This window comes from Camelus bactrianus, chromosome 1, assembly GCF_048773025.1.
Source record: "Camelus bactrianus isolate YW-2024 breed Bactrian camel chromosome 1, ASM4877302v1, whole genome shotgun sequence".
NCBI classification, from domain to species: domain Eukaryota; kingdom Metazoa; phylum Chordata; class Mammalia; order Artiodactyla; family Camelidae; genus Camelus; species Camelus bactrianus.
The window spans coordinates 7,129,546-7,152,675 of record NC_133539.1 but is presented as its reverse complement, the minus strand read 5'-3'; the positions used below and the strand labels follow the sequence as shown (position 1 = coordinate 7,152,675).

Genomic DNA, 23,130 nt, shown 5'->3' with positions numbered 1-23,130 from the left:
GTGAGAGAGCAGGATGCAAAATACAAGTCCTGACAGTGTAGAAACTAAATAAAATTTAAAGTTCAGGTCCTCAGTTGCACTAGCCACACTTCAAGTGCTTAAAAGCCACCGTACGGCTAGTGGCTATCATAATGGACAGGGCAGATAAACAGCACATTCATATCATCACAGAGATGTGACCAGTCCTGGTTTAAAGTTAGTAAGTCAAATAACATAGTACAAATAAAGTCAACAAAGGTAAACACCAACAAAGGTAATATCTGTAAATAACTAAGGTCAGTTGGTAGAAGAGCAGGGAGAAAGAAAGAAGAGGAAATATACTGATTTCATCATTGCTCACAGTAGAGAATTAATAAATAACCTCTAAAACAGAAGATTGAGGGTACAATAAAAACCTTTATGGGTAACAATTATAACAAATAAAACTCCAAATTATTAGAAAATCATACAAAGAAAATAAGGCTATAGAGAGGAAGCTGGTTTAAAAGCTACTTAAAAACAATTCCCCCAAATGGCTGCAAAGCAGCAATGACAGAACTAATGCCAAACATGTCTCATGAATAAATGGGCTAAACTAACATCTATTAAAAAACAGACACTCAGATTATAGCTCAAAGTAAAACCCAACTTTATGCTGTACGACAGAGAAGCCCCTAAAAACAGCAGGGGTGAGGGTGGATTTGGAAAGGCTGAAGAAGGAAGGATAAGCAAATGGAAGACCTAAATCGTGGGTTGTAATCTTAATATTTGACAAGGCAGAGTTCAGAGAAGGAAGGATTAAACAAGACAGAGAAGGGCACTGCATGGTTCTAGAGGGCGCAGCTCACTGTAGAGACGTGTGGCATCACTGTCCGAGGATCAAATAACACAGCATCAACACTCAAAGCAGAAACTACAGGGGATACAAAGAGAAAACTGAGTAACACACATTCATTGTGGGAGGTGTTAATTTACCCCCTTGAGCTCATGACAATGGAGAGGACAAAAAGAAGAAAAAATATACGGCACCGAGGTGACACATCAATAAGGCATAACTAAATGAACTCTACACACAACAGGCTGAACTCTACACCCTGAAAATGGAGAATACAGTCTTTGTAATGTCCATGGTATATTCACAAAAATTGACCAAGTTAGTCTGTAAATAAGCCCAACAGGTCTTTCTTTAGGAAAAAAAATAGCAAAGCAAATTATTCTAATCAAGAAATGAGAGATATCAAAGAGACAGTAATTTAAATAATGATTAGAGAACACATTAAGTGCACATAAGCAAATCTGAAAAGTTGGTAAAGTCAATTATTTTTCTAGGAAATTATAATTTACCCATACTAACTCCAAAGGAGACAGGAAACCTAAGCAAATCAATCACCACAGAAAAAAACAGAGGAAGTTATAATATAAACCCCTCCAAAGCACCAGGCCCAGAGAGTTTCACAGCTCACACCCAAATGTGTAAAATACAGAAAACTCCAACATTAAACTACTCCAAAACACAGAAAAGGAAAGAATTTCTTTAAAAGAAAATTAAGCAAACATAACAACACCAAAGTATGACAAAATCTACACACACACCCCCCATACACACAGAAAACTAGATTTTTCTAACTTATAAATAACAACACAAAAGTCCTAAATAAAATGTTAGCACTACAATCCAGAAGCAACTTAAAGGAATGATTATACCATAACTATGTAGGATTGAGTCCAGGAATATATGGATAGCTCAATCGCTGAGGAAAACTATTAATACAATTCACTACATTAATAGCTCTACAGAGAAAAATCGTACAGTCATCTCCATAGATGCTGAAAAGTCACTTGCTAAAATTTATTGACAAAATTCCTAGTAAAATACAAATAGAAGGGTATTTCCTTACCCTGAAGTCAGCATCAAACCTAATGGGAAATGAGATACAACCCATTTAAGTTAGGAGTAAAACAAGGACGACCACCATCACCACTGTTAACGCACTACAAGTACTAGTTAATGCAATCAAACCAGGAACGGAAGGAAGGGTAAGAATTGATATGAAGGTAAAACTATCATTATTTATAGACGACATGACTGCATGCCCGAGGAACCCAAGACAGTTTACTGAGAACTATCAACACAAAGAGAATTTCAGGAAGGAAAACAGCGGGGTACAAAACTATCACACAGAAATCAACAAGGCAACATGAACACAACGGCCATCAAAAAGATACGCTGGAAGAAAAATACTTTATTTCCAAAACAACAAAAAGTTAGAATATTATAAATCAACTTAACAGGAAATGTCTAAAACCCTGATAAGATGAAAACTAAGCTGAAGGGCACAAAAGAAACACATGGAAAGCTGTACCATGTTTTTGAACAGGAAGTTTTAACACCCTTAACTTGTCAGTCTTTCCCTGTCAGTCTATAAAGGCAACAGAATCCAAAGAAAACAACATCAGAATTATGTGTGTGCATGTTTTTAGAGGTGGAGTGGGATGAGACAGACAAGCAGATTTTAAAATCCTTCTGGAATAATAGACTCTGAAATGAAGAGAAATGAGGGGGACTAGCCCTATGAGACATCACACCACCACAGTAACTTATGAAGTGTGTGCAGGGCATGTATGGGCTGAAAGATCAATAGAACAGGATGGAAACTCCAGAAACAGACCCAGAGTCTGGGAATTTAAGAGATGATAAAGGTAGCATTTTAAATCCAGAGGGAAAAGGTGGAAAATTCACTAAATGCTGGAAAACCAGCCAGAGATCTGGGGGAAAAAACTGGTCAGAAGAGAACTGGTTAAAAAAAATAAATAAATAAAATAAAATAAAAAAATTAAGCTGGATTCATACTGCAAACCTTTGTACACAAAAAGCACTAAATAGGGGGCGGGGTGGTATATCTCAAGTGGTAGAGCACATGCTCAGTATACACAAGGTCCTGGGTTCAATTCCCTGCACCTCCTCTAAAAAAAAATTAGTAAACCTAAATACCTCCCCCAACAAATAAATAAATAAAAAAAAAATTTAAAGCACTAAATGCATCAAAGACCTAAATGTAAAAATCAAACAATCAAAATCTTAGAAGAAACCACGGAGAATGATTTTTATCATATCAAAGTGGGGAAAGCCTTTCTAAGAATGATTCAAAAGTCAGAATAAATAGGACTATAAATAAAACCAAAACCAGTTTGTTACATAAACGTGATGATGAGCAACTTCACCTACATAAATGGTAAACTAGGGAAAGAATGCAACTTAATATAACAGGCAAAAGGCTAATTTCTCCAGTATCTTGAGAACTCCTAAAGAATAAATGAAAAAAGCCACTCAAACAACCTAGTAGGAAAACTGATGTGAACACTTCACGGAAAAGGAAATGCAAACGGCTCCTAAGCCCATGAGAAAAGGCTCAGTCTTAACAGTAACATGAGAAATGATCATTAAAACCATCCTAAGTACCATTTTCCACCTATCAGATTAGCATAAGATCAAAACATATGATCATGTTATGGTAGGGAAGGGGCAACTGGCACTCTCACCCATTGCTGGGGGACGCTGAGAATGCCACAACCTCCCAGGGCCATCTGGCAACACCGAAAACATTTTACAAACACCCAGGCCCAGCAGTTCCACTTGGAGGAATTTTCCTCAGGTATATTTGCTCACTAAAGTGACTAGGAAAGTGGTGGGTTTTCCCTTTAACAATATCTTGGCGATCATTCATTTACATTAGTACATATACGCTTTTTTTTTTTTTTAAAGGCTGGATACTGCACCACTTTGGAAAAAAGGGGGAGAAAAAGACCATTTGTACATATTAACTTGTATATGCATAAAGTATCTTTGGCAGGAATCACAAGAAATTGAGAGCTTTCAATGGCCCCAAGGGAGGGGACCTTGATGGACAGTGGGGGGTAGACACATCCATTTTGAAACTCATGAATTGTGAACCATCTGTGACTAGTCACATAAGAAATCAGTTTTAAAATAAGATAAATCCCAGGATGGGTGGCCTCCACACCTAAATGGACAAAGTTCTAAGCCCCTCAAATGCTGACAACCCGAGGGCTTAGTGGTCTTGCTGGGGAGAAGATCTAAAGGATGTAAGGCAGAGTCACACTTCTTGGGATTATCTCTAACTTTGGACTTGAACACGACTGCTAGGGAAGTAGGAGCCTCTGAGTCAATGCCTCAGCCGCTCTCTCTGCAGCATCTTTCCTTTCTGATGGTCCCAGAAGCACTGAGGAGCCTCGATAGCCATCATTATCCCCAAGAGTCCTCTGCGTAGCTGAACAAGCCCTCCCTTGCTAACATTTCAGCGCTACCCTCAGAACCCTGCAGGACTCTTAACACCACACATGGTCTAGAGGTTCTCTACGCCAAGAGTGAGCCACCCTTTCATTTACTGACAGGGAATCAAACGCGTCAAGGAGTTAAGTAACACAGAAAAGAAATCACAAGGTAAATCACCGGGCCAGGCGGGAGAACAGGAGCTGGACCATTAACTGCTTGTTGGAACACTCTAGTCCTTCTTAGTAGCACTTAGACACCCATGCTGGTGGGAAAAGGGGAATCAGAAACATTAAAGAGACTTCAATGTGTTAGGTATCCCCATCTCCACTACCCTGTGGAACAACTGTCTTCCGCCTTGTTTGAAAACAGAATAAGGAATCACTGGATATTTCTCCACATATGAAGTAATGGGCCAATATTGTGTGGTGTTTACTAAGGTTCCAGAAAAGAGAATCTTGAAAAGGTGCATCATCTCCAATCTATCACTGACACCAGGACAATGCTGTCAAGAAATCCCACTCCTAGATTTTACTCAGATGAAATGAAAGATTATGTTCACACAAAAATCTGCACGCAAATGTTCCTTGTAACTTTATTCATCATCACCCAAGTGTCCCTCAACAGGGGAATGGATGAACGGTGGTGCATCCACACAAGGGAAGACAACCAAGCAACTAAAAGGAACAAACTACTGATAACACATTGACGTGAACAAATCTCAAAAGCATTATGCTCTGTGATAAGGCCAGATTCAAAGGGCTGTGAATCAAATCTTATTTATGCCATATATGTGACATTCTGCAAAAGGCTGACTACAGGGACTAAAAGCAGATCAGTGTCTATCCGTCTGGGGGTGGGGAGAAGAGGCTGAGGACAAAGGACACAGGGGTATTTGGGGGAATGACAGAACTCTTCCATATCTTGATTATGACGATGGTTAAGGTCTCAGAGAACTCTACACTGAAAACTCCACATGTTCAACTGCGTGTGATACATCTCAAGTAAGAAACCACAAAGACAATCAAGTATAGAAAGCCATACCCTACCTTCTCGACAACAGGATCATGTTCTAAAAGTGATTAATATTTAAGTAAAAAACTGGTCGTTAGCAATGGAACTGTATGAAGATACAGAGATACTAATTTGTGTGGCTTACATATTTCCTGCTAAAACAGCAGAAATAATATCATCCCTCATTTGACAAATGTTTTGCCATGCCTACCTACCATGCATCAGATACTGTTTCAGGCACTGGGGATAAGACAGTGAACAAGAGGCAAAGCCCCTGCCCTCAGGGGGCTCGCGTCTTAGTACTGCATTCTGATGCTGTGCTAACACTGCAAAACGCAGCCGGCTTCTTCTAAGTGTAAAAACACAGCCGGCTTCTTCTAAGTGTACAGGTCTAAATAGTCAGTAAAATGGGCTGACAAAAATCACAGCTACTGTCTGATGGAGATACCTCTGAAATGTCTAGTTCTGGAATTTTCTTGAGGGTCTGGAAAAGAAATCTGAACCACTGAATAAAAGTTTAGAAGAAAGGGACAAAATGAGATAGCCAATACTAGCCACAAAAAGTAAAAATTAATAGAAGTAAATATGAAGTCTTTAGGGCAGGAATATTAAAATCAAATCTCAGTGTGCTCTGTGGTTTCAGGGGTTAGATACCACATATTAGCAAAATTATGAATCAGTAGAGATTACCGGATTTCAGATTTCAATAACATTAAAACTCATAGAAACTTTAAAGCGTGGACACTCGTTTGGAAGAACTAGACTCCGGACTCTAACCCAAGAGTTTAGGAGAGCTGCGACGCGGCGGGTGTCTGGGAGGTGGCCTCATTGTAGGCCAAAGAAATGACCGTGGAACACAAGCAGTTGGCCAAAGAAAAGGCTTGGAAGTAGCCAGCCCACATTTACATAATGAACTACGGCCAACAAACTGAATCCCAACCAGAGTGAACTCAGGTATGAGTGAGAACAAGTCTGTCATCCAAATCCAAGGCACAGGCAGACTCCAGGAACAGAGGGCAAGCGGTGAGTCCTATAGCAAACGAGGCCACGGACCAAAGCAGGAGCTGGCAGAAGAGCCCAGCATAGGTGTGGCCTCCCTGCTCCAGCTGGCTCAGAGGCTGCCGGGCCCCCTGCCCAGGAGGCTGGGAGTGGGGAGCGTTAATCCTGGGGAGGACACGTGGAGCAGGGAAGCGGGGACAGAGAGTGCTACTTCTCACCTGATACTCCTTCCTATCACTTGAAGGTTCTTAGCAAGTTAAAACCTTTTTTTTAATGAACAAAACAAATAGAAACTTTTTAAAAAAGATCCAAACAGATGGTCAAATTAACACTATTATATCATTTTTTTTAATTTTAAAAAGTTTATTTTTTTCTGATTATTATTGAAGAGGGGAATTTCTCCCCGTCTAGCCTTTACTTTTCCATTCATGGGACTTTTGTTCCTTTCCCAAAGATTATGGGAAATGGTCTTTTCTGATAAAACAAAGGAAGGGCCAGTTTTTGGCTGACTTCATGCCTGGTGTGTGACAGTAAAGCGTAAGCATAAATAAAAATATCATCATTGGGGGCAGGGTAGTGAGGATTAATGGAACTGAGCATTATTAGAAAGCACATGTGCCAACATCACACACCACAGGAATCTGCCCGGCATTGAGGAGGACAGCGGGTGTAACCCTCACATCTCCTCCAGGGCAAGCTCTTCCTGAGCATCAGAAATCCAAGGTCAGAACAGCTAAATCAGGTATAGGTTCCCATCAAGAGCCCAAGGATACTGACAATCTCATACTGCCCTTCCCAGGGTGAGTTTAAACACCAGGAGGAGAACAACAGGGAAGGCTGGACAGACCCCACCAGTTTCTGCTGGCTCTACTGGCCCAAGAACCCCAGGTAAGCAGGTTTTAAGAAGGAAACTGGCATACAACTAACCAAGGAGAGTCAGTCCAGAGTTAATTCTTGGTAATCGTGGATGGTGGGTCTATAACCTGTATGGAGTAGGAGGCCACCATTTTGGACTTAAATTCTCCAGTATACAAAAGAAATATAAGCAAAATGTTTTAAAGTGGTTGTATGCACTGCATTATATCTGAAAGTTAATAGTAGGGCCTATAAGTTTTGGCATAAAACAAAATAAAATGATTTGACATAAAAAAAACTTCAACCTTGTTGGCTCTGGCTGGTCAATACATCCTATAGCTAGTACTTTTCAAACCATGAACCACTGGGCCCTAGGTGTGTGCAGATGCCTCTGCAGCCACTTTGGGATTTGAGGAAGAGTCAGGGAGGGCAGGGGGCGGGGGGATCACTTGAAATGAAAAAGCTCTACTTTTACCTGCTTATAAAACAAACTATTGTAATAGATTTTATAGTTATTTTAAAAAATATATTAAAATGCTTTATAAGATTTCACTTAATTAATCTCATTGCTTAGAATCTGGGGGGGAGGTGGAATCTATCCTAAACAATGTTGTTCATTTTCTTGAGCTGTTTCTGAGGAAACATTCACTGTAGTTTGTGAGATGAAAGATAAGATACAATTTCCATTACCTTGAGAAAGGCATCATTTCTGAGCCTGAATTTTCTTCTGTCTACAAGTGAGAGACTGTCTCTTCATACAGACAAAAAAGACCAAGGCCATCTTTTTAAAAGCTGCTCATCATATAAACACGTCCAGAAAGTCTCGTGTGCAGAGAGAGGACAATACTTGAAATTGACAGGAATTCACTTCACAAAAAGTATTGCACAAAAATTGTATCTTTACTTGCTTGTGTCTGTCTGGAAAAGTATCTGAAAAGAGCCAGGACCCCACAACCCTTGAGTAACAGTGCACAACACGCAATGGTGCACAACACTGGGTTGAAGGTCCCCATGCAGGGATCGGGACGGACCTGAAGCAAGTCACTGCATCAACTGACCTCTCCTTAAACCCTCCATCCAAATAGGCCCAAGTTCATTTCCAAGATGTGGAATGTTGTGCTTTTCCTGCTGGCACAACACCGGTGGTCACTGATTTGCTAATAATGCTCTTCTGAAACAGGCCTTCGTGAGCCCACCAGGAGGGGAGGCAGGTCAGCCCACCTGGTCCGTGGCTCATGACTACATCTGTTCTTCCAACAGAAGATGAAGCCTAGAACACGAACTGGGAGTGGGGGTGGGGTCACAATTTGTGTCCAGCAAATGAACTGCATTTATATGTAACAATGACCTGATTAAAATCTCTGAATGAAATGAAGAAATGTTCAGAGCTGGGGGTTAAAAACTCCCAAAGCGTAGCTGAGATGAAAATGGAGACCAAAGGGAAAAGTGGCCTCAACTTACAACTTCTCTGGAGCCCGCTGTGCTGAGAGGGTGCACGGGAAAGCATGGGGACCAGGGAGTACACGTGAGCAGAGGTGCAGGGACAGTGGGGAGCTGGGGCCTGGGAGGAGCGGGACCAGGGAGGCAGGTAGGCAGGACAGCAGGATGAACCTCGGGGCAGGCTGAGAGCCAGGACCCTCTCTAAGGAGGGTGAGCTAGACAGGACATCTATAGAAGGGACTGGCTGGGCTCTGCCCACAGGCTGGGGCAGTTGTGGGGAAGGTGCAGAGATGGGGAACCATCTCCCCCAAACCTGCCCGCATGCTGCTAACTCTCCAGCCTGTGAGCAGCACAGCCAGGAATGCGGCACTGGGGGACAACCACTGGACAATCACTGCAGGGACAGGGGGGCAGTCAAAGACTGCAGATTTCAGCCCACAGAGAGGGCATGGCTGGCTGTCCAGGCTGAACCCAGGGCGATGCAAGGTCAGGAGGTCCGGGCTGGGGACTGGGCACCAAGAGGAAAGCATCCTGCCAGAGTCAGAGCAGCCTGCGGGGGGAGGGCAGTCTCAGGGGTGCTGGTGACAGGCTGAGACTTGTCCAGCTGCTTCAGAGTCTAGAAATCGACCCGCCCACAGCGGCCAGGCAGGCCTCGCTAATGCTCAGGCCAGTGCAGAATCCGCCGCCACAAACACCTAACAGAACTGCGTGGACACTGACTGCATCCCAGGGTCCCACCAGCCTTGGGTGATTCTGAAAATACACCATCATGCATTATACAGGGTCGGGCTATGACTGAGGACACCAGCCTTCTCAGGAGTATTAGATTATTGGTGAGAAAAAAGGCCCACTTAACGTTTAGATCACTGCGTTCCTTAGAGGGTTCGTTCCTCCCACAAGATTATCTTGAGATCTCTTCCAGCTGAAAGTTCTACCCCAAGTATTTGCACCAGCACTCATGGTAACTGACCACTCATGGAGCAAGAATCCAGCAGAACAAAGTAGGACAGTTAGGCTTCTTTTTTTCATACCATTCTAACTTTGCAATTTTTCTTCATAATAATAAACTGGCATATAAAGGATTTTTCCACTTTAATCTCTTTTTTTTTTAAACTAGAAATTACATGAAAGCCAAATAAGACAAAACATAAATCTAGAAGTTCTCGTGGTAAGAGTAACCAGCCCACTGTGCATAAATCCCTCATCTCTGAAACCTGGCCACGCTGGACAGAAAATCTCCCATTTATGCTTTTCACACCGTAATATTCAACAGCGTCAATTTCATGAGTACCTGTGCCAGGATTTCAGAATGTAAACCATTATGAACTTATAAAAACAAATGAACTATATTTACTTTACAAAAAGATTTACTGCAAGGTTCTTTTAACCAATAAGCTTCTCTGTTACACTGAAAATAAAGCATAATTTACAATGTGAGTCAAACGTTTGGTTCAGGAACACATCTACTGCACCAAGCAAAGAAGTACACAGAAATAACAAAACCACACCCAGCTTTCAGTGCCCAAAATGCTGTATAATCTCTGTCTGCTCTCGTGGGTGACTGCATCCCCCTCCTCCAGGTCCACCACGGAGAGACATCCAACCATCTGCACAGCAGATGACCAGCACTTACGGTGCCATCTGTAAGGTGTACGAACAACATGATTTACATCAAGGCAGGCGGAGCAATTCTGAGTGGGAACTGACATCACAGAAAAGTGTAAGGACCACCACCATCCCCACTGAAGCCCCTACTTTGGGTCAGACCCTGTAATAAATGCCTTAAAATGTTATCTCATTTCATTCTCACAACAAAACCTCTGAGCAGGTATCAGCCCCATCCTACAGATGAAAATTAAAACCTAGAGAAGGCACACAGAGTTCTGGGCTTGGGAATAAAAAGACATGATTTCAAATATTCACTTTTGTATCAATGCCCTTGGCATGTTACTGAATTCTCGGAGTCTCAGTCTTCTCAACCATAAAATGGGAAGGAAAATGCCATCTCTTCAGTATTTGTGAGGGTTAAAGCCATCTGTGAGTCAGGAAGGGCTGTACTGGCACCATATGTTATTATAAAACGATATCATAATGAACTCATCTCCAAAGAAACAGACTCGCAGACATAGTAAACAATCTTACAGTTACGGGGGAAAGAGATCTGGGAGTTTTGAGATTTTGGAAATGTTAACTCCTATATATAAAAACAGGAAAAAAACCCAAATTTCTTCTGTATAGCACAGGGAACTATATTTATATATTTAGTATCTTGTAATAACCTTTAATGAAAAAGAATGTGAAAATGAATATATGCATATATGTGCATGACTGGGACATTATGCAGTACACCAGAAATTAACACACTGTAACTGATTATACTTCAATTTAAAAATAAATAAGTAAGCAGGGGAGGGTATAGCTCAAGTGATAGGGTGCATGCTCAGCATGCACAAGGTCCTAGGTTCAATCCCCGGTACCTCCTCTAAAGTAAAATAAACGAGTAAAGCTAATTACCTCCCTCCTTAAAAAAAATAATTAATTAATTAATTAAAAAATAAATAACAGTATCAGTGGAGTGTTCTCATGGGATATTAAAACTTTCACTGGAAACATGGAATTAGGGAATTTTTTTACACATTCCTGATTGTCCTGTATCATACATGGAGCTCTGGAAACACAAGTTAAGCTTCTAGCCTCAAGGAGAAGGCATCCCGGGGAAAAGGTGGCACGGCAACACTGCATGGCTCTGAGGAAGGTCTGCTCTCTCCGAGCTGTGCAAACTGTGGCGAAGACTCCGGGGATCCACATTTTGGACAATTTTCTATTATCTTCTCTTTCTGAGTTAGAGAGAAGAGAACCTTATTTACAGGAATTCTGAAGTCCCCATTCCCATATCTATTTTAACCATTCTCTTAAGAATGATCATCCTAAAGCAAAAGTAAGGGAGGAGTATTCAAGTATAACATGGGGGTATGTCAAAATAAGAATCTTACCAGCATCTGTCTAGAATTTTTATCTAGAATAATAATTACAAAGCAAAATTCATAACATATCTATAAGACAATAGTTTTCCCTTTCTGATCAATGCATTCATAAAACTCTTAGTCTTATGATTTTCCTTAAAGCCTATGTTTTAAGGCTTCAAACATCATTTAATAGTTTCTGAGCACCAAGTGGCAGGTACTGAAAGGCCTAGGAATACAAATATAAACAAATTATTTTAGTTAGGCAGACTCAGAGAACAAACTAATTACAACAGAGGTTAATCAGTGCAATAACAGCAGAAGATATGAAGTGTGTTGGTAGCCTGTTACTTACTGGTCACTACTGAATTATAGAAAAAAATCTCGTGTCATTCTTTCTTTTCCTGACCACAGGACCTGACATTCCTCTTCTCCACCACAATCTCACTTTCTGGCTACAGTTACACTTCTCATAAGGAATTTTCTAAAATGGAAATATTAAATTTGGGAATCACTGTAAGACTATGAGAATAGTTTTTATAACAGAAATTAAGCACACACTTCTAAATAACTCATGTGACAAAGATCATAATGGAAATTAGAAGATATTTAATTTACAATTATAAAAATACTACAGATCAAATCTTGAGGGACAGGGCAGTAGAGCATTATTTTGAGGTCTTCCCACACCCACAGAACGTGAGGTTGTTAAACCGTGAAGTCACAGCACCTTTCTTGGCAGCAGTGTCTTCTGCCAGGATGTAGGCAGAGTGAGTCTACTTTGTCCATTCTCTCTCCCTCTCTCTCCCGCTCTGTCTCTTTTCCCCTGCCCCTCTCCTGCAGGACCTGGATGGGGTTACAAGGGTGTTTGCTTTACAGTAATTCACCGACCTATTAAAAACAAAAAACTTATGGGGTGTAGCTAAAGTTGTTCTTAGAGAAAGATGTCTGCATTTTTTAAAGGAGGCTACAATTTAATAAGCTAAATAGCCAACTTATGAAGTTAAAAAACAGAAACAAACAAACAAAAGCAAGAAAAGAGCAGGATAAACCCAAGGAAAAGAAAATATTCTGGAAAGACAATATAGTGAAGTCACTTTAAAAAATTACCGCCAAAGTCTTTTCAGCAAGTGGTGTTGGGAAAGCTGGACAGCCTCACGTAAATCAATGAAATTAGAACACTCCCTCACACCATATACAAAAATAAACTCAAAATGGTCTAAAGACCTAAATGTAAGACATGACATCATAAAACTCCTAGAAGAGAACACAAGCAATACATTTTCAGACATAAATCATAGCAATACTTTCTTAGGTCAGTCTCCCAAGGGAAAAGAAATTAAAGCAAAAATAAACTAACAGGACCTACCTAACTTAACCGCTTTTGCACAACAAAGGAAACCATTACAAAATGAAAAAACAACCTACAGAATGGGGGAAAATATTTGCAAACAATGCCACCAGCAAAGGGTTACTTTCCAAAATATACAAACAGCTCACACAACTCAATACTAAAAAAAAAAAAAAAAAAAAAGAATCAAAAAGGGGAGGAAGACCTAAATGGATATTTCTCCAAAGACATACAGATGGCCAACAGGCAAACGAAAAGATGTTCAACACCGCTAATTATTAGAGAAATACAAATGAAAATCAAAATGAGGTATCACCTCACACCAAGCAGAAATAGCCATCATCAAAAAGCCTACAAACAGTAAGTGCTGGAGAGGGTGTAGAGAAAGGGAAACCCTCCTACACTGCTGTTGAGAATGTAAATTGGTGCAGCCACAATGGAAAACAGTATGGATGTTCCTCAATAATTAAAAACAGAACTACCATATGATCCAGCAATCCCATTCTGGGGCATATAGCCAGAAAAGACAAAAACTCCAATTCGAAAAGATACGTGCACCCCAATGTTCACAGCAGCACAATTTACAGTAGCCAAGACATGGAAACAACACAAATGACCATCAACAGATGACTGGTTGAAGATGATGGGGGGGTGTCTGTGTGGGGGTGTCTAATGGAATATTACTCGGCCATAAAAAAGAATGAAATATTGCCATTTGCAGCAACATGGATGGACCTAGAGATTATCATACCAAGTAAAGTAAGTCAAAGACAAATATTATGTACCACTTATATGTGGAATCCAAGAAATAATACAATGAATCTATATACAAAATAGAAACAGACTCATAGGCAGAAAACAAACTTACAGTTACCAAAGGGGGAGAGGGGGAGGGCTAAATTAGGAGTATCGGATTAACAGATACAAACTACTATATGTAAAATAGATAAGCAACAAGGATTTACTGTACAGCACAGGGAACAATATTATCTTGTAATAATCTATAATGTAAAATACTCTGGAAAAGAATATGTATAACTGAATCACTTTGTTGTACACCTAAAACTAACAGAATATTGTAAATCAACTATACTTTAATAAAAAATTTAATTAAAAAATTACTATCACTCTATACTGGAAATTGACACATTGTAAAATGCCTATAACTCAATAAAGAAATGTAAAAAAAAATTACTATCAAATTAGGTAAGAATGAATGACTGTTAAAAGGTGGGGACTAAAGTAAAAGAAGCCGTTTATTGCACTCAGACTGCTTCGCAATGTCCACTAGTTCTTGCTCACTTTGCTCACGCTATTCCTCCTGATGGAAACAAATGGTGCCAGGTGGGGATGGAGACCCTGGCCAGGTACTTAGCTTTCAAAACTAAGTTGGAACATCACCTTCACAAGGGCCCAGTCCACCAAAACGACTGCATCCTGCCCTGCACTCCTCACCCAGCACAAATGCGCCCACCCATTTGAGCACATTGGTACCTTTATGACTTTACCCATCTCTCTCTAAACCTGTTAGCCTCAGGAGATCAACAGACATTGGCTGAATGTTTGTTTTAAGTAACAGTCTAAAAAGGAGATGGATGAAGCTGTGGTGATACTGAAAGGCATCCAAGATAAAGATACACTGTTAAGCAAAAAGAACAAGTTTTGTGTGAGTGTCTACGTTACATGTGCAGATATTACTCATTGAAAATGTCTGGAAGAGTACACAAACTGTCAGCGGATACCTCCAGACACAAAAGGGGGCCAGAGAGAGGAAGAACTTGACTTTTCACTTTCCAGCCTTCTGTAAAATGTTAAGTTGTTAACTTGGCATATGTTATGTTTATTTTCTTTTTAATGATTCAACTGTGAAAAAAAAACTCCATCATTTTTTCAATGAGCATCTTTTTCTAGAAAAAAAACTCGAATGACAATTTAAAACCCAAACATAACTTAGGTTCCCTGGTGTTCACAGAATCAAAGCCATTTCACAACTAAGATAAGGAAAAGAATCAGCAGCACATTTGCTGAGAGGAAGACATAGCAACTTTTTAATTGAAATATTACAATGTTATTCATAGTACTCCTAGGAAATTAATAATTATCCCCACTTTAAAATTCCTCATTTTGCACCAAAAGAATGGGGACTTTTAGGGAGGTGTTAAAATAGACTGTTGGCTGCACATGCTTTGCAATCTGACTGACCTGAGTTGGAATCCAGGCTGTCATTAGTTGGGTGATCTTGGGCAAATTCCTTAACTTGTCCAGGCCTCAGTTTTCCCATCAGTAAAATGGGGGTGATGCTGCCAGGCTCACAAAACCCAACACCAGTGTTTCCCAAGAGCTTCCAGTGGAACATAAGACTGTCGTGACATGGACAAACATGTTTCATTTGAATGACAGTCACTTACAAGCTAAGAAGCAGGCTAAAAGAGGTGGCAGCCACCTCAAGCAAACCGTGAGGATTACAGGAGCTGTGCTCTGGCAGACCCATGGATGAGTCAAACCTTTAGCAATTGAATCTTTTTTTTTCTTTTTTTTTCAGGGGTGCGGAATTAGGTTTATTTATTTATTTTAATGGAGGTACTGGGGATTGAACCCTGGACTTCATGCATGCTAGGCATGCACTCTACTGCTAAGCTATACCCTCCCCCTTAGGAACTGAATCTTTACCAATGCTGTTGAGATGTACAGAGAAAACTGAAAACTTTTTTTTTTAGTCCCACCTGCAGCCACAGGGGAGGGTGAGGAAGAGAGGACTCCCTTCACATTTTCATGGTGCAAACTAGGCTTGAAACATGGGCTGTCTGCAGGCACTGAGACCTCTTCGAGCAGCCAGCCAGCCAGGGTCCTGTCCCCTGGGTCTTAGGAAGCAGCCCTGACAGTGCCAGCCACCTACTCCACCTGGCCTGAATCACAGATGATGGACTAACACTTAAGTCATGGCACATCACAACCAGTGTATCTTTTTATCAAATGATTAGATTTATTGGTTTCATAATTCTTATTTTTGGCTTTAAAAAACATACAGTTGAGAACTATATTCAGTATCTTGTAATAACCTTTAATGAAAAAGAATATGAAAATGAATATATGTCTATATATGTATGACTGGGACATTATGCAGTACACCAGAGATTGACACATTGTAACTAACTATACTTCAATTTTAAAAAAAGACAGTTGAAGGGGGTAGGGTATAGCTCAAGTGGTAGAGCACATGCTTAGCATGCACAAGGTCCTGGGTTCAACCACCAGTACCTCCTCTAAAAATAAATAAACCTAATTACCTCCTCCCCCCCAAAATTAAAAAAAAAATACAGTTGAGACTTGAGCAACAAGGGTTTGAACTGTGTGGGTCCACTGCAGATTTCTCCTCAATAAAATATACTGGAAAAATGTTTGGAGATTTGCAACAATTTGAAAAAACTCGCAAGACCAACCACATAGCCTAGGAGTATCAAAAAAAAAAAAAATGAAGAAAAAGTTAGCTATGTCATGAATGCATAAAATTTGTACGGATGCTTCTCTACCCTTACATAGGAACAAGGTAACAATATAAAATTGACGTGTTAGTTTTTTTTTTTTTTTTTAATGTTTTATAACTTTGCTTTCAAGGAATTACATTACCATATAGTATGCCTCTCTCATAATTGGAGAAATTGTTTATCAACCTATCAACACAGGTTTCTTTTTTTTTAATGTAAAACATTTTCAATACCACATTGTGAATATGACTGAAACAGTGTATGCAATAACAGTTTAATAATTTTACAACGATTCATTCATTAGTGTACAGGCCAGGCTACTGTGAAGCAATCGTACTGATTACACTGGGCTATCATAAAGCTATCATATTGCTGCTTCTTCCTTATCAATGTATGAATCATTATACCTGTAAATATAAATTTCTTTTTCACATAATCTTTTGAATTTTGATGTCTGGTGTTAGTAATGCATACAGCATCTACACTGTGTTTTGTATCATGGAAGACAATATTGATGTAGGTACTGACAGAGAATTCATCTTATAAACAGGCAACATAAACTACAGAACTGATACAGAACAGTGCTCTGCAAATGTATTTTCTCTTCCTTATGATTTCCTAAATTACATTTCCTTTTCTCTAGCTTCCTTTATCATAAAAATAATGTATGTGATACCTATAATGTACAAAATATGTGTTAACTGTCCATGTTATTGGTAAGGCTTCCAGTCAATAGTAGTCTATTAGTAAAGCTTGAGGGAAGTCAGAAGTTATATGCAGATTTTCAACTGCGCGGGAGTGGGCACCCTCACGTTGTTCAAGGGTCAGCTGTACGGAGCAACCCTCTATGTATGAGAAATTATACTGGTTTTTCTTTTACAATTGTCATATAAGGCCTCCTTTTAAAAGGCAGGTAGTGTAAAGTGCATTAAGTGTAAAAATGCCTGATAGTTGAGAAACACAGCCGCAAGTCAATGAGCACAGATTCTGTTCCTAATACTGGAACGAAGGGATGTGCACGGGGTGGGCAGAGCTGACGCCACCTGCAACCTCACCACCCACAAAGAGTGGTCCCAGCCTGGGATTTCCAGCTGGGTCAAACTGAAAATTTCATTTCTTCATCTTTTTAAAATGTACCTTTCATTACTTGTACCATATTTTAAGCCACAGAAAACACCTCAGCATCTCAGCTAGAGTAATATCTCTGAATGTAATATGCAGACTTTTGAAGGAAAACAATAAGTATTAAAACTCAATTTATACATTGCCTGTCACTGCCTCCCCCGGTTCTTATTTTGCTATTTTCCAAGCTACAGAAAAGTAATGAGAACACAAAGTAGAGAAAAAACTGGAACCCTCATACACTGCTGATGGAGTGTAAAGTTGTGCAGATGCTTTGGGAAACAGTTTGGTGGGTCTTCAAAAAATTAAATATAAAGCTCCCATATCAGCCAGCAAATCCACCCTTAGGTATATATCCAGGAGAAATGAAAACATATGTTCACATAAAAACCTGCCCTAGAATGTTCATAGCAGCATGATACACAATAGCCAAGACATGGAGGCAACCCAAATGTCCATCAACAGATGACTGAATAAACAAAATGTAACATATCCATACAAAGGAATACTACTCAGCAAAGGAGAAACTGAAACATGCTACAACATGCATGAACACTGAAAATATGATGTTAAGTGAAAGAAGCCTATCACAAAAGGCCACATACTGTATGATCCCATTTATATGAAATGTCCTAATTAGGCAAATCCAGAGAGACATAAAGTAGATCTGTGATTGCCAGGGGCCAAGAGGGAGAGGGAATGAGAAATGATGCTAAGGGGTACAGGGTTTATTTTGGGGGTGATAAAAAATGTTCTAAAATTAGATGATGGTGATGGCTCTACAACTCTGAATATATTAAAACCACTGAACTGTACACTTTAAAAGGGTGAATTTTATAGTAATTAGATCTCAATAAAGTTGTTATTAAAAAAACAGAAGACAAAAAATACAAAGTAGACCTATACAGACTAGAGTCACCAATTACTATTTTGGCACATTTGCTTTCTTTCTCCTCACAGGTGCGCGCACACACACAATTTACGAATTTATGGCTGGACCATTTAAAATGTAGTTATTATGACACTTTATTCCTAAATACTTCAGCATAATGAAAATACAAATCTCATACTTGGGAACTTTAATACCATTACAAAACTCTTATTGAATATATAGCCCATGTCCAAATTTATTTATCAAAAATGATGTATGGTATTTAGTTGTCATCCCTTTTATCTCCTGAATCTAAATAAGTTCTCCTGTCTTTTTAATAACACTCTCATATTTGAAGAATCCAGGCCAATTACTGCACAGAATGTTTCTCAATTTGAATATGCCTGACTGGTTCCTTATGAACTGAGCTAAGGTAAGTATTTTCAGCAGGAATACTACAGAGTTGAGTTGTGTCCTTCTCAGTGTTCCATGCCAGAACATGATGTCTTTTTAGTGGTGGTGGTAAGGTGGTATTCACTGCTGGTTAGGGTGGTGGTGATCAGATTCCTTCATTATAAAGAAAGCCTCTTCCCTCTGTAATTAATAATCTGGAGATAACTATTTGAATTTGTGTAAATATCAGGTTTCCCCAAGTATCTTGCACCCAAAGGTTTTAGCATCCCTTTTGAGACCTCCCTGCATTTACATGATTAACCACCACTCTCAGTTTCATTCCACAGAGTGTGAGACCTGGCTTTGTTTCAACTCCGGCTGCATATAAGCATCACTGGTGTCTCTTGGGGTGAGACCCCAGCCATCATAGTTTTAAATTCCCCATTGTGACTGATTTTGATGTACAGTGAGGGTTTAAATTCCCTGTGTTAGAGGTAGAGTAACCTTGCATTCTCACTTGGCAAATTAGGAAACTAATGAGGTTAAGAGCCAGTGGCACAGAACTTGTTAATGGCATAATTAAGATTTTTTTCACTTGCATTTTAATATGCTATTCCTCCTCTATGTTATTAAAATTCCACCACCAGAAAAATGAGGAACTTTTGTATGGTGGTAGAGCAGACCACGGCCTAAAGTGCGTATTTCTGCTTTCCAGGTTAATTTCGCCTTTCTGTCATTAGAACTTTGCATTCACCTTAGAAGTGAGGGAACGGAGCGTGTAGTCACAGAGCTCCTTCGCCCTCAGTGCTCACCGCAACAGCTCAAGCCTGGGGGCCTAAGGCCGAGCTGGAGGTTTAAGGCGCCAGCCCCTCGGCCCTGCATGCCCCCCAGCCGGCGATGACTCCGGCAAGGGCCGCTTATAGAGCTGCCAGCCACGAAAGCGAGACGTACCTGGCGGCGATGCACCTGGCTGGGAAGCGCCTGGAGGCGCGCCTTACCCCTCCCAGGGACACCAAGAAGTGTGCGGAGCCTTGGAGACAACAAAACCTGCAGGTCCACCCACCACCACTTACCCCGGCGTGATAAACCTTGTTCGCTCTTTTAATCTTAATGTCCAGGGTGGTCCCCATCTCGAATACTCTGCCGTGGGCGCCACTTCCTGCCGCGCGTGACCTGAGGGGTAAAAGGCCCGTTCCGCCCCTCCGTCCAGGGTCCCGCCCCCTTCTACTCTCCGTCGGAAGTTGCGTCACGTAACCTTGCGCGAGCCGCGTGATCGACTCCCCTTCCTTCCTCCTTCCGGTGCAGGGGCGGGCCTTAGCGCGGGCCGACGGGCTGTCACTCTTCGCCCCGCCCCCGCCGGACGTGAGGGGCGGGACCGGGCTAACCCCACCCCTTCCGTAAGACGGTCAAAACGCCGGAAATTCCCTCCTTCTCGCCCGTTGACTTAGAGGGAGGGGGAAACTCGTCTCTCCCGTCGTGCCCCGCGGTAGGGGGCGGCGCCAGGGGCGCGTCGCGGGCGCAGCCTGTGCAGAGAAGCTAAGGCTCCCGTCAGGCTGTGCGGCGCGTACAGGCTATTAGGTGTCGCGTTATTGAGTTCGCTTTAAGGCAGCGATAAGTGGGGGCTACATTCCCACCCAGACTCCTTCCTTTTGTCGTCTCTCGCCCTCCCCCGCTTCCTTCTGGGGACTCTGAGGACGGAGAGCTTGTGTCCGTCCTCTGCTCGGCGGTGTTCTCTGCCCTTCCGCGGCCCCGCGCTCCCGGCCTGCAAAGCGCGGATTGGCGGGCGGCTCGGCTGCCCCGCCCCTGCCGCCGGGCGCGGGGCCAAGGTCTCGCGGAGCGCGGGTGACCTCGCCCCGCCCTGCGGGGCCGCGGGGGCTTGTGGGTACTCCCCCTGGAACCGGGTGTTGAATATTCATATTCGTGCGCAGAACTTGGGAAGGCGCGGCTCGCGGGCCATGGGTCCCGACAGTACGTGGAAATGAAAACCTCGAAGCTGAAACGGACCTGCCTAGTTCTCTTCTTATTCCCAGCGAGAGCTGACTAAACGAGATACCAGAATTACATTGCTTTTTGGAAGGATTGCTTCCAGGCAGGGCAGCAGTACCGTGCTGCACAACATAAGACATTTATTGAAATAAAATCTCTTGTCAGTGTTTTCAACAAGGACTTTTCCAATAAGCTGAGAGGAAATTTTTCATTGTTTTGGTAACTGACAATAGAGTAAAGAGATTTTTAAAAATTCTTTGATTCAGATATTTGTTTTTTAAAGTGCATTACTTTTGGGATTACATGAGAACTTTTCTGTGAAATGATTTCACGAATTAGTATCACGAGTGCCTCTCTTGAGAATTTAAGGTATTTTATAGGACAACAGTGATGGTGTTATAGCTACGATTGCTTTTGAAGGTTGATACATATGATATTCCCCAACATTCAGGTCTCAGTTTTCAGCTCCTCTCTGCCCTCGGGGCTTCCGTCTCTGTCCTGGATATCTTCCTGGCAACTCAAACTCAGCAATTCTAAAACAATTCATTAGGAACTTAGTAATCACAGGCTAGTCTATTTGCAATTCACGAAGTAGGTCCCTCTCAACCAGACTCTCCCATCATTTCCAATTGGTAAAATGTCAATCTCAATAGACAATGCAGGGAAACAGGGAAAGAAACACCTTAGTAGGATCCGCATTCACCTTACAAGGATCCACCTGCTTTATTCTTACTTTACGACAGAACATTTCTTGTTCGCTGAGGACACGTGAGCTGTATTTCACTCATCTGTATAGGTTGTACACAATCTTTCTAGAATGCTGGTGCGGTACGAAGAGCTTTAGTTCCAGCAATAATCAGTATAATCAGTTGGTTGAGACCTCTCTGTGTGATGGCTTTGGAACATAAGAATAGTCCATTTTTTTTTCCAATCACTGCTCTTTTGAATCTTTTCCTTAACCACACCTTAGGTGCTACTGTGACACTTGGTCAATTTCAGTTACTAAAAAGCAGACCCTGTCAAAGTGTCAGTCTCATGGCTTGAGTCGGGTATGAAGGTGCAAGTCGGGGTTCTGGCTCTCAGACACTTCCTCAGTGTCCTCTTCAAGACCAGGCTTCTGTGTTGAAGCAAGTATCTCTTAACTGACCGCTGCTAGAGTTATCTCTCATTTGATCCCTGCTTCTCCGGTTTACTGGCCTTTGTTTGAAACTCCTTGCACAGGGCACATATGGGAAGGCCTGATGGACCTTCTCCTCTCCATGTGTTTCCATGGAAGATCTACCTCCAGCTTGATCTTTTCCATCACCTGATGGCCAGCACCCAGCAGTACACCCAGTCTCCTGGGTGTGCCAGTGAGACAGCTTGAGACCATTTATCTTCCACAGAGTCCACTTGACTCTTGAGAAATACACATCCTTGCTACACAAAAGGGCTGGCCTGGAGAGTGCCCCATGGCCTGTCCTCTCCGTCCTGCTGTCTCTCTTCAATCTTCTTCTTGTTCCCTCCTGAAATATAGTCAGAAATAAATCAGCAAGAAGGCTGAATAGACAGGTTGCAAGTAGGGAATGGAACACCAGCCTCTCCTTCCAGGAGGCCCCACTTATATCAAGGAGAAATTATCTTACAGTCTCCCCCACAGCATCACTTCCTGCCAGAAGCTCTGTATTCTCCACAAGGCCAACTACCTCCTTTCATTCCTTCCCCTGACTTCCATACAGACTGAGAGGAGAGGACTGAGAAATATTTCATGGAAGCAGGGCTAGGTCTGCAGTTTTTTTTGAGCCCTGGGGAAAGTGTCTGGCTCCAATTGTAGACCTCATTTGTTAGAAGATGGGGTATTAGGCCTGTTGTTTTCAGCCCATTCTGGGACAAGAGGAGCCGTCCCACTAAATATCTTTTAGTGGATGCTGTGATGCTCTCCCCAGACCCTTCTTTGAGGACTGAAGGACATGTTCCCTCAGCTGCTCAGATTATTGGTCTCAACATCTCTCAGCTAAGTTGCTCTTGAAAACTTGCCCTCAGCTGAAGAACATTGCTTTGGCCAAAGTCATGATCCCTTCTGGGTCGAGGGACAGACCATATCTAATGACTAATCAATTTAGGGTACAAAGACCTCTTCCTTTCATCTCAGTGTAGGACAACTCTGAAGGCCAAATTCCAGCTCCAAAACTCCCTATATTAGTATCTATCATGCATAACAAATTACCCCAATGCTTACCAGTTGAAACTGAGGCAGGAACTTAGGAGCAACTTTGCTGGGTTGTTCTGGCTCAGGGTCTCAGGTAGTTGCAGCCAAGACATTAGGGCCACAGTCATCTGTGGGCTTGACTGGGGCTAGAGGATCCAAGGTGGCTCCCTCACGTGGCTGTTGGCCGGAGGCC

The 23,130-nt window shown here is 41.6% G+C and overlaps 1 protein-coding gene across 1 annotated transcript in view; it reads right to left on the bottom strand.

Annotated features, from left to right (window-relative positions):
- VPS26C (VPS26 endosomal protein sorting factor C) overlaps positions 1-19,997 on the bottom strand; it is a 48,032-nt gene extending 28,035 nt beyond the window's left edge. The window contains exon 1 of the mRNA XM_010956513.3: positions 19,837-19,997. Coding sequence (XP_010954815.1) covers positions 19,837-19,893 — 57 coding nt within the window. The 5' untranslated portion in view covers positions 19,894-19,997. The remainder of the gene's footprint in view (positions 1-19,836) is intronic.
- Between the last annotated feature and the right edge of the window lie 3,133 nt (positions 19,998-23,130).